Raw genomic sequence first — 13,373 nt, 5'->3', positions numbered from 1 at the left:
TAAACTATTCATAAACACTCAGGCCATCGACTTAAATGTCCATTATTACAGTGGCTTAACAATGGCTTATTTTCCCTTTCCCTGTGGAATTCTTTTCCATCCCCGTCTCCTCTAATTGGGCTATTTTGAAGGCCTGCATAAAATGGAAAGACTCTGGCATCTGTTCATGAAAAGTACTTTGTACGTCTGCTTATTTTTTTCGGTTAGCACACACATAAAAAAAAAAAAACAGGATTACATTCTCTCTCCTTTGAAATGTAATGGCCCTATTCAACATATTTTCCGTGGGCCTAATTTCTATATAAGTTTATATATGTACTAGTGCAGACCGGTGTTACGAGTCCCACTGCCACCATGTGGTTTAAAACCCCAGGGAGTTGGGTTCTAACGTTCTCCAGAGGCACAGTGAATAGACCCTCACTGTGCTTCCCGCTCCTCCACACAGAAACTACCCTTGTCTTCCGTGGATTTACCAGTGAAATTCCTCCGCAGGCAGGAGAAAAGGGGGAAAGCCACACTGAGATCTCACAACTCCGGGGCACAGCAAATAAGGCGGTGGGGTATATATATATACATACCATTTATATATATATATTTAGAAAACCATAATGTGAGCCTCGGGGTGGGGGTGGGGGCGTAATCAAAAGGCGCCGGGGAGAGCATTACCAGCTTGGGTGATCAAGAAAGCTCCCTGCCAGAAGACCAACAGATTCTGTAGGTTCCTTGAAACTCGGTTCAAACCACTTGCCCCCAGCATCATGTGAATGAGCAAACTAGAGGCAAAGTATGGCTCCAGAGTCCGGGAAGCGCGCGTCGCCAAGCTGCTCTGGCCTCACGTGTCTTCTAGAAGGGCATTGGTGTGACAGAGGAGAGCACGTCCAGGGTACGTGCGCTTGTTTGTGCTCTGGGAGTGGAGGCGAGGTGGGAGAGAACCTGCAGTGAACACAGACTGGGGTGGGGGTGGGGGTGGGGTGGAGGTAGGAGGGTGGAGATGGAGGGGGGAAGAGGGAGGGGAAGGAAAAGATGAACACCTCCCTGAACTTTCCTCTCGCCTCGTCCCACACACTTGAAATAGAAATAATAACATGAAAAAAAAATTGCTTACAACCACGATGTTATCTCCCTACTTAAGTTGTCTCACTCCGGAGGGGATGGGGTATAAAGCGCACACTGCGGCTGTCGCCGCTAGCTTGTCTCGGGAGTAAAGGTTGGGGCGGTGTGGGTGCGCGCGCGGGTGACCCCACCTTCAGGGAAGCCGGCTCCCTGCTCTTCCACGCCATCGCCCCGGCTGACCCCTGCCCCCCTCCTTTTCCTCCCCTCCTCTCCTCCCTCCTTCCCTCCCTCCCTCCCGGCGCGTCTCCTCTGCACCGGCCCCCGCGGAGAAGCCAGGCGGCAGCACCCGAGCCGCCGCAGCTCCTGCGCCCAGCGCGCTCGCCCGCGCCCCCGGCTCCCACGTAGCGCGAGCGGCGGCGCTGGCAGCCCCGGGCCCGCGCTGCGCGCCCCGCGCCCGGCCCGGGTTGGCTGAGCTGACCCGCGCCCCGCTGGGGCGCCGCCGGAGGCTGGGCAGGGAGGGCGGCGAGTGAGCGGACGCGGAGACGCAGGGGCGGCGGCGCCCAGGAGACGAGCTGCGCACCTGGAAAGTTACCCGGCTGTCTGGTGAGGCTCGCGTGCGTGGGGCCCCGTCCGAGGGGCGCCGAGGGGCCGGGGCCAGGCTGCGCGCGGGTGCCGGCTGAGTGTGCGGTGCGCGCGGTGCGCCTCGGTTCCACACCCAGCAGCTCTCCTGCCTGTGCTCCTGGCGTGTGAACGCGTGCACGCGGTGCCTTCGCTCGGGGTGGCCGCCTTCCGTGAGCTCCTGGGGGCAGGGGAAAGCTACTGGATTTCCAGAAGCTCAGCTGGGGGCGGGAGGGGCGAGCTTAGCTCCCGCGGGGAGTCGTTAGGTTCTCACTCCTTTACCCCGGGCGGCCGGGGAGGCTGCTGCCCTGGGCTGAGGGCTTGGCGGTCCTGTCGGGGCGTGCGCTCCCGGCTCCGCTTCGCCGAGCTCCGGGGAGCTGTTAGGAGACGAGGTCTCGGGCGAGGACTTCACGAGTCCTTGTAAACTTGTGTGGGTGTCCTGTGTCACTCTAGGCACCGTGAGGCGCTTTCCCATTTCTTACTCTCTTTTTTCCCGGCGGTGAAGAAACAAAAGCAAACAGACAAAAACGAAATCAGTCACTTTGGGGATGAGAGAAAAAGCAAGGGGTTCAAGTTTGAGAAGAACTAGGGTGCAGAGGCACAGCAGGTGAGACCATGGCTCAGAATACGAAGAAACAACGCACGCAGAATGGACAGGGAGAAAGGTTGACGCGCTGATCTTCATCTCGTTGCCAAAGTGTCCAGGAGCTTCTTTATAAAGGAAGAGAGCAGCACACACCTGCCTGCCTCCTCGTCCCCCCGTACCCCCCCTCCCCCCGCTTAGTTCCTTAGAAATTACTGTCTCTTTTCTTTGGAAGTTTCTGTTTAACTCTGGGAGGAGGCGATCATCCCACATAACAGTAGCTGTCGCCGGTACTACAGTTTAGTTTTACACAGGAGGGTAGGTAGTCTCATATGGTGGAGAATTCTCTTTGGTGAGTTAGAGGCCATCTTCACCATTGGAACACTGTGTGACTAAGAATAAATGACATAAAAATATGGTACACAGAGATCTTTCTCTTTTACCTGAAATGCTTCGCTCCAGTCCTCTGAAATCCTTACAGATGAGGCTAATTCCCTTCACAGCGAAGGCATATGTTGCCTGGAACCTGCCCAAGCCGTTTGAGCCCATATTTTCTTGCTTCCTCTAAGCTATTATCCTAACAATTATCCCCTTTTTCTGTGTTTTCATTTTCTCGGTATTCACTGGTTCATTATTCTGGGCTTACAAATACTCTCATGTTTTTGCTATTCTGAAAACCCATCGCATGAACCATGGTACCATTTTGAAGTACTATTAGTGTCTGCTCTTCCCAGGGTCCTTTGTAATCCGGTTTCTAACCCAATTCTTATGTGAAAGGCTAAATTCAGTATTTTCCCCTCTGATCTGATTTACTTTGATATGCCTGTGGGATGAGCTGCAGCCTGCTCACCTCCTGAAAATCTCATCTTCACGGCTTCTATGATACTTCTCTTGGATCTCTTACTGTACGACTGTTCCTTCTCCATCTTTGTTATTGGCAGCTCCTCCCCGTCTTCTCCTATAGGTCATATCCACAGGTACCATCTAAATGTACACACATAACAATAGAGGCATTCCTTACTTTTCTCCCTTAGTGATCGCATCTACTAGTGGGACTTCAGTTCTTACCACTTGCCTTGACCTTCTTTGCTACCGTCTGCTAGAGATTTCCACTTTGATGACCACGGGCACCTCAAACTCAACAGATACAAATCCAGACTCAATACTTTCTCCATAAAGCATGCTTTTTCTCTTGACTGTGGTCAGTGTCACAGTGCCTAGCCCATAGATGGTGCTCTATTCATTTTTAATGAATGAATGAGTTCATAGTACTGCCGTCCTCTAAGCCTGCCAAGATCAAAACATTGGAACCTTTTTTGACTCTCCTCTTATGCGCGCCCATTTAATTACCACATTTGGAGATTCTGCCCCTGCAGTATTCCTCCCACCATTCTTGCCTTTTACTTTTAATCCTTCCACATCCTCTCTCTGACAAACACAATAGCTTCTTCTTACCATCTCTCTAGTTTTTCTCTCAAACTTCACATGGATCTAAACACTCTTCTTCCCCTATTGCCAATCTCCTGGGCACTTTTATCTACTTCTTCAGCTTTACCTTTTACTTTTGTATCGACGATTGCTAAGTATTTTCAGCTTCTCCCCTTTGATTTTCTCGTCCCTTGTTTCTTACTGCCTACTGAACTTCTTGGCTTTAATGGTTCCACAGCTTCCTCAAACTGTCCAAAGTTAAACTCACTGTCATATCCCTCAAATCTACTCCTTGTTTTGGTTAATGACATCATCTCTTACCCAGTTGCCATAATGGAAAATTCCAAATCTTTATTCTTTTTCTTAAGATTACTCAAATTCCATCAGCTACAATCTCCAGACCTACACCTATAAAATTACATTTCCTTGTGTTTACCTGCTTATCTGCTACCATAGCACCCAAAAGAAGCTGAATGGAATGCCAGTATGTTTGGCAGTGAAAATATGGAATATGTAGCATTTATAAAACTTGCTGTAAATATTTCTGTGGGGCACTTCAAAAAGACAGTCAGCCTCAGGAGTAGCTGAAATTTTGGTACAATAAAAAGCTCATATGACTGCTTCATGAGGGAAAATTACTCCCCAAATTAAGATGCTGTGGTCAGAGAAAACAAGCAGTAGATTCAAAATGGAGCCCCAGGTCAACAGTCACAGGGTCAGATGGACAGAAGCTTTTAATTGTGGCATCTACGTGAAACTGAGTTGTTTCTCATAAGGACAACTCTTTGTGGTTGCTTCAGGGAGGAGCAGCAGGGATTTATATACTCAGTGATGGTTAATTATTTTTTGAAAGAAATTTGGTGAGGCAAAGTTAAGAGTTCAAGTTTGAGATGCATCAGTTTCATGTCAACTTAGAAAACTGTCTCTAGAAGCCTCTGTAATTCATTTGACTTTGGGCTTACTTGCCCATATTATGAAAAAGAATCTGTCCTACTTTTCATGATTTATTGAAGGGAAGGAAATTGCGGAGTTGCTTATAGCCATGGCTTTTATCAGATCCCCTATGATAATGTTTTTCTCTTCTGGCCACCATGGAGATGGTCCATTTTTTCTTGAGTTCACCGTTAGAATAGGGTTGGGACTCTTTCTCACCTTTACCTTGTCCTCATCCCCTCTTAACTTGGATTGGTGTGATAGCCTCTTACTTTGTCTTTCTTCCTCGAAGCTTTTTTCACTCCATTGCATATTTATTACAAAACAATTAATTATTTTTCTAAAGGACAAATCTGACCATGTGACTTGAAAAAAACTTGACCTACACTAAATTTAGACACCATAAATGGCATATGAAGTTTTTCAGTATCTTTTTTCCAGTATTGTACTTTTTCAGCTTCATTTTTCATCACTCTCCTTTACCCATCATGCATTTCAGCCTGTTCCCTGAATATGCTATCAACTTTCTTGTACTCACTCTTGGTACATACTTGTTTGTTTGTTTGTTTTAATAGACTTTCTTTTTTAGAGTAGTTTTAGGTTTACAGAAAAATTGGATGAAAAGTACGGAGAGTTTCCCTAGTCTCCCCTCCCCTCCCCTGTTCTCAGCATCTTGCATCAGTGTGGTACATTTGTTACAGCTGAGGAGCCAATGTTGAAAAATTAACTGAAACCATCAGAGATTGCTCTTTTTGTTGCTCAGTTCTGGACAAATATATAATGACATATATCCACCATAGCAGTATCACATAGAATAACTTCACTGCCCTGAAATTCCTCTGTACTCCACCTATTCATTTTTTCCTCACTCTCCCCAGTCTCCTGGAAACTACTGATCTTATGTCTCCAGTTTTGTCTTTTCCAGAATGTCACATAAATGGAATCATACAGTATGTAAGCTTTTCAGATTGTCTTCCTTCACTTAACAGTATGCATTTAAAGTTCCTCCATGTTTTTTCGGGGCTTGATAGTCATTGCTTTTCATCACTGAATAATATTCCATTGTCTGGATGTACCACAGTTTGTTTAGCCATTTGTCTATTGAAAGACATCTTGGCTGCTTCCAAGTTTTGGCAATTATGAATAAAACTTTTGTAAACATCCACATTCAGGTTTTGGTGTTGGACAAATATTTTCTTATCAGCTGGATAAATACTGAGGAGCATGGTATCTCATTGCTGTTTTAATTTGAGAGTCTCTAAAGACGTTTAATATTGAGAATTTTTCATATCTTTGTATGCCATGTGTGTATCTTCTTTGGTGAGGTGTCTGTTTAGATCTTTTTCAGCTGGGTTGTTCATTTTCTTATTGTTGAATGTTAAGAGTTTCTTATATATTTTGGATAATAGTCCTTTATGAGATAGGTGTTTTGCAAATTCTTTCTCTCAGTCTGTGGCTTGTTGTTTTATTTTCTTAACAGTGTCTTTTGCAGAGCAAAAGTTTTTATTTAATGAAGTCCAGCTTATCAATTTTTCCCTTCATGGATTGTGCTTTTGGTGTTTTATCTAAAAAGTTATCATCAAACTCAAGATCACTTAGATTTTTTTTCCAGTATTGTCTACTAGCAGTCCTATAGTTTGTGTTTTACACTTAGGTCTTTGATCTGTTCTGATCTAATTTTTGTGAAAGATGTAAGTTCTGTGTCTAGATTTTTTTTTTTTTTTGGCATGTGGATTTCCAGTTGCTCCAATACAATTTGTTGAAAAGATTATCTTTCCCCATTGATTTAATCTTTGCTCCTTTGTCATAGATCAGTTGACTAAATTTTTGTGGGTCTATTTCTGGGTTCTCTGTGCTATACCATTAAGTTAGTTGTCTATTTTTTCACCAACACCAAACTGTCTTAATTATTGCAGCTGTATAGTAAGTATTGAAGTCTGGTAGTATCAGCACTCTAACTTTGTTCTCCTGCAACACCCTGCTGGCTTAGGGCAGATTTTTTTGATCAGTAAGTTATTCTACTAGAATGAGTTATTTCATTAGGTAAATAATTTTAATAATAATAATAGTAATATTTAATATTTATTAAACACATACTACATGTCAGGTGCTGTGCTAAGTTCTTATCATGGTTTATCTCATTGAACCCTCTAACAACTTTAAATGACATGCAACATTATTTTGTTTCTCTGTCAATCTGTGTGTCTACTTTTTCTATTATTCATGCTCACACTTAATATCGTGGCCAAGGGCATAGAAATACTAAGTGAAGGTACTTGGATTGGGACGCTGGCTCTCTACCTTAGCCAGCACTATACTGTCTCCTGTATTTACAGATATATATATATATATATATCAGAATCCAGATGGGTAGAGAAAAAAATAGATACTGTCTTGATCAGAGCCAAGATTCTGGTTTCAAACTACTTTAGGGCTAGAGGAAAAACAGACAACAAAGCTGGATTCCTCCCACACCGGCTGTCAGGCGTTAATTGGCCTGCAAGTCAGCTTTGCATTTCCTGTGTCTTTTCTAGTTACCTCTTGTAAATGACAATTCTTAAATCTTGATTAAATTAATGTGATAATAATTTATAATTTTATATAGTATTGATCTCTTTTGCTAAATGCCACTACTCATCATATTCCTTGCCCCTGACCCTAGTTGCAGAATACCTTCTTCACAGTGAACCATGATTTTTTTGTTGCCTTCAAAGAAAATTAAGTGGGCCTTTTTGGCTTAAGGGTGTCAGTGAAATATGTGTAAATAGAGGCTACATGAGGGAATTACAGACGAGGAGTCTGTGCAGTCCTGGATCCGAGGGTGGGGTGTTCATGACGCCTTCTGGTCTCCATCTTTTGGCAGGGCTTCCCTTAACTGGGAGGGTTTTCCAGGTTGTTTATTCCAGAATGGCTTTTTCGTCTCTTAAAGAAAGCTGTAATTCAGAGTAAGGACACCCCCTCCCCTCACAATAATTTTTGTCTTTAAGAACCTCTTGCTACTAGACTTCTCCACTCAGTAATGATGCCCTCTGGGCTTTTCCTCACACCAAGCCACCAGTCCCGTACTGTAAGGTACTTGGTGCCTACTACATGCCAGACAGTGCACAGAATGCCTTACAAACACGCTCTTGATGATAAATCTCTATGATGGATATAATTATATCCACTTTCTAGATTTGAAAACCTCAGATTCTAAGTAATTTATAGAGGATTATGCAGCTGGGAAGGGGGAGATTGTTTTCCTACCCTGCCTGGCTGGACTCCATTGCTTATGTTAAATCCTGATCTTTGTCTCCATGCTCATTTCTTTTTTTTTTCCCCCGTTTCAATTGAAGTACAGTCAGTTTACAATCTTCTGTCAATTTCTGGCGTACAGTGTAAAGTTTCAGTCATACATATACATATATGTATTCCTTTTCATGTTCTTTTTCTTTATGGGTTACTGCAAGGCATTGAATTTACCTGTGCTGTACAGAAGAAACTCATTTCCATGCTCATTTCTTATTATTTCATTTTACTTCAAAAACAAACAAACAAGCAAACTCACTGAAAAAGAAATCAGATTTGAGGTTATCAGGCAGAGGGGGTGGGAATTGGATGTAGGCAGGCAAAAAGTACAAACATCCAGTTATAAGATAAATAAATAGTAGACATATAGTGTACAACATGGTAAATAAAATGAACACTGCTGTATGTTATTTATGAAAGCTGTTAATAGTGAAAATCCTAAGATTTCTCATCACAAGGAAAAATTTTTTCTATTTCTTTAATTGTGTATCACGACAAGATGATGGATAAATGTTCACTAAACTTCTCGTGGTCATCGTTTCATGATGTATGTAAGTCACATCATTATGCTGTCCACCTTAAACTTACACAGTGCTGTATGTCAATTATATGAAAAAAATCCTGATCTTATCACCAAGCTCATTTCTTATTACCATACATGTCCTTTGATTATAAGAATGATTCTAATAACCTATAGTTGCTAGGTTGATAGAGCAACACCCTGTGGTTTGCTTCTGCTTGTGACTAGCAATACATATTTGAGAAATAGCTTGTCCATCTTAGTGACTGATACAAACAGGAAACAAAGTGAATCCAATTAGGTTTTATGAAGCCAGACACTTGAAACCTTGGCTTGAGGGACACCAAAATTGAAATGGTTAAACTAACTAAGAAATCAGACTTGGTATTGAGCCATTCAGTGATTTACTTACATATCTTAAATTAGTGACTTGAAAGATGAGTTAGTTACTCTCATTTCACCCCTCTTTGGAATTCTAAATAGCTCAAGAGATTTATACAGCTTCCAAACGGACTTCACTAAAACCAGAGAAGTGTTGGTGTTTGGGGAGAATTTAACATCTTCTACCTTATTGTGTTTCACGTTTGTAAAATTATTGGGTTGGTACAGAATGTTTTGACTACCATATATAGAGCAAAAATGATTCTAAGCCTTTTCATATTTAGATTGCTAGAATGATTTTCTGTGTCAAATTTGACTGCAAATTCATGGATTTATGCCCTTGACATAGTACACAGCATTTAGTTAGGTCTTTGTAAGCAATTGCTCTATGAATAAAGATTAAGTTGTTAGTTTAATATTAGATTTTAAAGTTTTTGTGCTTACTTTTGTTCTTTATAAGGCAATTTCTTTTCCTATGCCCATTCCTCTCCCTTATCTTGCCTTGGCTTAGGAATGCTTGTCCATGAACTAAAAAAGTGCGTCTACAAGATGTCTCAGTGCTGCATGTTAGAAACTTGTGCACACATTAATTGAAGATACCTTTGGGGGTACCCTTCTCTTGCCTGTCGTTCAGAATCTCATTGAAGTTTATTCTCAGTTCCCAATCGAATGTCTTCTGAATTGCTTGATCAGGTTACCAGGGTGTCCAGGGCCACTTCTTTGAATTTCTTCTCCTTAACCTTTTTATATATTCCTAATATATAAGAGTAATAAATGGTGCCAAGGCAACAAAAACTTACAGGTTAAACCTGCCACATCTCTGTGACATATTAAGGTGATTCTCTGGAGGCTAATGTTTATTAATGACTACTTTGAACCTGCATTCTATGAAGAATGTCTGGGTATTGCGAGATTACTTTTATAAGTACATTTATTTTCTGTTTGTACCATCCATCTTAGGCGACCTGGATTGGCTATTTGGTTGCATCCATTTGATACTTAGAGGCTGTTTTGTGTCTTTGTCTTTGTTGTAGAGGTCACGGTGATGATTCCGGTAGAGCTAGTGAGATCAGTCTGAGCATTTCATGTCTCTCTGAGTTTTAAATTTGGAGAGAGAGAGGAGCAAGGATTTGTGGGATTTATAACTTCAAAGTTTCATCCATGTCTTCAGATATTAGAGAACGAGTGATAATTCAAACTTAGTTTACAAGTTTCTTGGGTTATGGCTCTCAAAAATTGCATATGCAAAGGTATGAAATTTAAATAGCTAGCCTAAAAAGTCTTAAACTTGATAATAATTAATCAAAGCAGTATTTTCCAAACTTCACCCATTCAAGTTCTTCTTTTTGATTTTGCTCATATGTGCTTATTATCTGCAGATTATTTTTTTATTTTCACTGAATTGACTCAGTAAACTTAAATACCTAACTGAGCCTCAAAATTTTGTGATGCCAATTTTTTATATTTCTAACGAATGTTGAAATACATAACTATTGAACTAAGAAATGTTTCTGAATCTACTGAAATGATGCCTCATACTCCCTGATATGGACATCACATCCTGAGACTCACTGGATTAGTAACTACTTTGGAATGTCTACTGAGGATTTTCTTTATGGGAAAATAATCGAGGCTTGCCCCCTAGGTTGTTATTTTTTGGACAGTCTTGGCTTTAGGATATGAAGTAAAGGGTGTAGAAGAATCCCCATAACTCTATTATACCTTCTAATAACTGCCATCCAGAAGTGAGCATTGTCAGAAAAGCCAAATGTAATAGGCTCGTAGGGCAGGAGAAACGTACTAATCAAGCAACACCAACTCTGCCTCTTCCTCCTGAGGAACGCAGATGTGTTATTTTCTAAATCAGGGGCGGTTTCTTAGTGTAGCCGCACAGGGAGCTGTGAGAGTTGTGACATTAACAAGCCTCCGATGCCGTAGCTGCTCGTTGGCGTTTTATCTTTGCCATGCTGACATCCGCATCGCAGTTTTGTTGTGATGCTTTTGACAGCTGTCCAGAGAGAATAACCAAACAGAACAGCAGGTAATGCAGGCCGTTTGTGCAAAATACTTAGGTGTGATGTTTGTGCCAGCAAAGGGACAGGGAAGAATGAAACCAAGTGCCAACTTGTCCTCACAGAGGGACAAAGGAAATCCATCCCATAGCTTTCCTTCTGGAAGTGTGGGGAATGTATTGCTTATTGAACAGCGGTGCCTCCTGTGTTTCTATTTATGAAACAGAGTGGCATGAGACGAGCGGTAGGGGCCATTGGGAAGTGCAGCTCCATGACATAATTCACAATTCTGTGCCCTCTTTCAGGTCCTTGAGCAAAATGGGAAATGGTTCAGTGAAACCCAAACATTCCAAGAACCCAGATGGCCAGTCTGGGAACCTCACTGCCAGTGCCCTCCGGAGCAAGGTGACAGAGCTGGAGAGAGAGCTGAGGAGGAAGGATGCTGAGATCCAGGAACGGGAGTACCATCTGAAGGAGCTGCGGGAGCAGCTGTCCAAGCAGACTGTGGCCATCGCAGAGCTCACAGAGGAGCTCCAGAGCAAGTGCATCCAGCTGAACAAGCTTCAGGATGTGGTGCACATGCAGGGAGGAAGCCCGTGTCAGGCCTCTCCACATAAAGTGCCCCTGGAGGTCCACCGCAAGACCTCAGGATTGGTTTCCCTCCACAGCCGAAGGGGAGCGAAGGCTGGAGTGTCCGCTGAGCCAACCACCCGAACCTATGACCTCAACAAACCACCTGAATTTTCCTTTGAGAAAGCAAGAGTCAGAAAGGACTCCAGGTAAGAAGGTCCCACACCCTTTTGACTTAGATGGCCTTAATCTAATGAGACATTAGAGTGGCATTAATTGAGCCCCCTCAGTGGAAAAGAGCATATTAACCATTTTGGATTTCAGAGTGGTGGGCTTCAGGAATGGTTTTGTTTTGCAGCAGGGTCTCCTTTTAAGCAGAACTTCTTTTTAAAGCAGGGTTTGTGCTTCTCCTGGACTTTGATGTGTGATTTGCATAACTGAGGAACTGAGTTTATGAAAGTCGTTTCCATGGTTTTGAAAACTGTAGGGGAGGGAAGAGGTTGTTTCAGAAAGTCCGCTCTTCTCTCTTCCTGTAGAAGTGGTCTTAACGGTGTACACAAATCACGATCCATTATGAACATAGCAGAACCCACTTCTTAGCACTTAGTCTGCAAGTGTCGTGAAAAAAGGGCCAAGACTGAGCCTCCAAGGGGGATGAATTCATTCATTCATCCCACGGTCGTGCACTGCGCTCTGCCAGCCACTGTCTTAGATGCTAAGTATAAATCAGTGAATGAATAGACACAGAGCCTTTCTTGTGAGGAGATAGTATACATGGAAACAAGTAAACATTGTGTAATTATTAATTAAGATAAAAGATATGATGAACCCAGCAGTATAATGAGTGGTGTCTGGGATTAGAGGGAGAGAAGGGGATGGAGGCAACGGAACTGGGCTTGTCACGGAAGCCTGGCTGAGGAGGTGACCTTTAACTGAGACCCAAAGGAGCACGAGGAGCATAGACTAGGTGGAAAGAGTATCTTGGGAAGAGGGAACAATTAAAAGCCAGAAATAATTTAAAAAATAAGGATTTTTAAAAAGACATGTAAATATTTACCACAACATTCTTATGCAGGCATGTGTTTACGTGTGTGTGTGTGTGTTTGTATACGTATATGTTTCTTTTCTGGCCGAAATTTTAATTTCCTAATCAGGAAAGATTGACTGGAAACATCATGAGTTAGAGTTTTTTTTTCTGTTCTCTTTTTAAACGACTGAGTATTTCTTAGTTGCAGTTAGATCTTTTGCCTTGATAATGTCTTGGCTGAGCCTGGATCTCTCTTGCAAACTGCAAGATTAGTAAAATTAAAGCAACTTTTAATTTATTCACTGACACAAGTAACATAAATCAAGATAAAATATCTGACTTAAATAAATGATTAATTTTTGACAACAGGATTGTAGAGGGAGGGTTAATTCATCAATTTGTTGACAGTGCTTGGCAAGTAGCAAATGATCAGTAAATATTTGTTAAGGAAACAAGTCATGCTGGATTATTAGTCATAATACTCTGTGGCTGAAAGAATCTGACTAATATGAGAGTTCAGAAGACTTTTCTAAGCCGAGAATTTTATGACTAGTTGATTTAGAAAGATCTTATCTATTCTTATTGTGTAAATAATAATTATTTGTTTTCAGTGGTATGAATTCAGAAATTATAAATGTTGCTTACAAACTTATGCTTGTTTTTCAAAAATTAAACATCATAGTGTTCTCTTTTGATGTGTAAGAGATATACACACATATGGTAATACTATATATTACGCATTATATTACTATATATGCATATATAAGCATAATGTATTATTTACCCACAAAAAACTCTCAAGTAGTAATGTGTTTGCATATCTAGGAGAGATATGTGAGAGAATGTAATAGCAATTCATCTTCTTTGACCCTCTTCCTACATTTTCTATGAGACTTCTCCTCTTGAATGAAGATTATTTTTAATTATTTTATTCCAAAGATTTTTGTCCATCTTTAGGCA

The 13,373-nt window shown here is 41.8% G+C and overlaps 1 protein-coding gene across 1 annotated transcript in view; it reads left to right on the top strand.

Annotated features, from left to right (window-relative positions):
* The first annotated feature begins 1,388 nt into the window (after positions 1 to 1,388).
* The window catches only part of PRKG2 (protein kinase cGMP-dependent 2), a 95,340-nt gene continuing 83,355 nt past the window's right edge, over positions 1,389 to 13,373 (top strand). The window contains exons 1-2 of the mRNA XM_074346070.1: positions 1,389 to 1,656; positions 11,122 to 11,595. Coding sequence (XP_074202171.1) covers positions 11,135 to 11,595 — 461 coding nt within the window. The 5' untranslated portion in view covers positions 1,389 to 1,656; positions 11,122 to 11,134. The remainder of the gene's footprint in view (positions 1,657 to 11,121; positions 11,596 to 13,373) is intronic.

Source organism: Camelus bactrianus, chromosome 2 (assembly GCF_048773025.1).
Source record: "Camelus bactrianus isolate YW-2024 breed Bactrian camel chromosome 2, ASM4877302v1, whole genome shotgun sequence".
Lineage (NCBI taxonomy): Eukaryota > Metazoa > Chordata > Mammalia > Artiodactyla > Camelidae > Camelus > Camelus bactrianus.
This window is presented reverse-complemented; position numbering and strand designations above follow the sequence as displayed.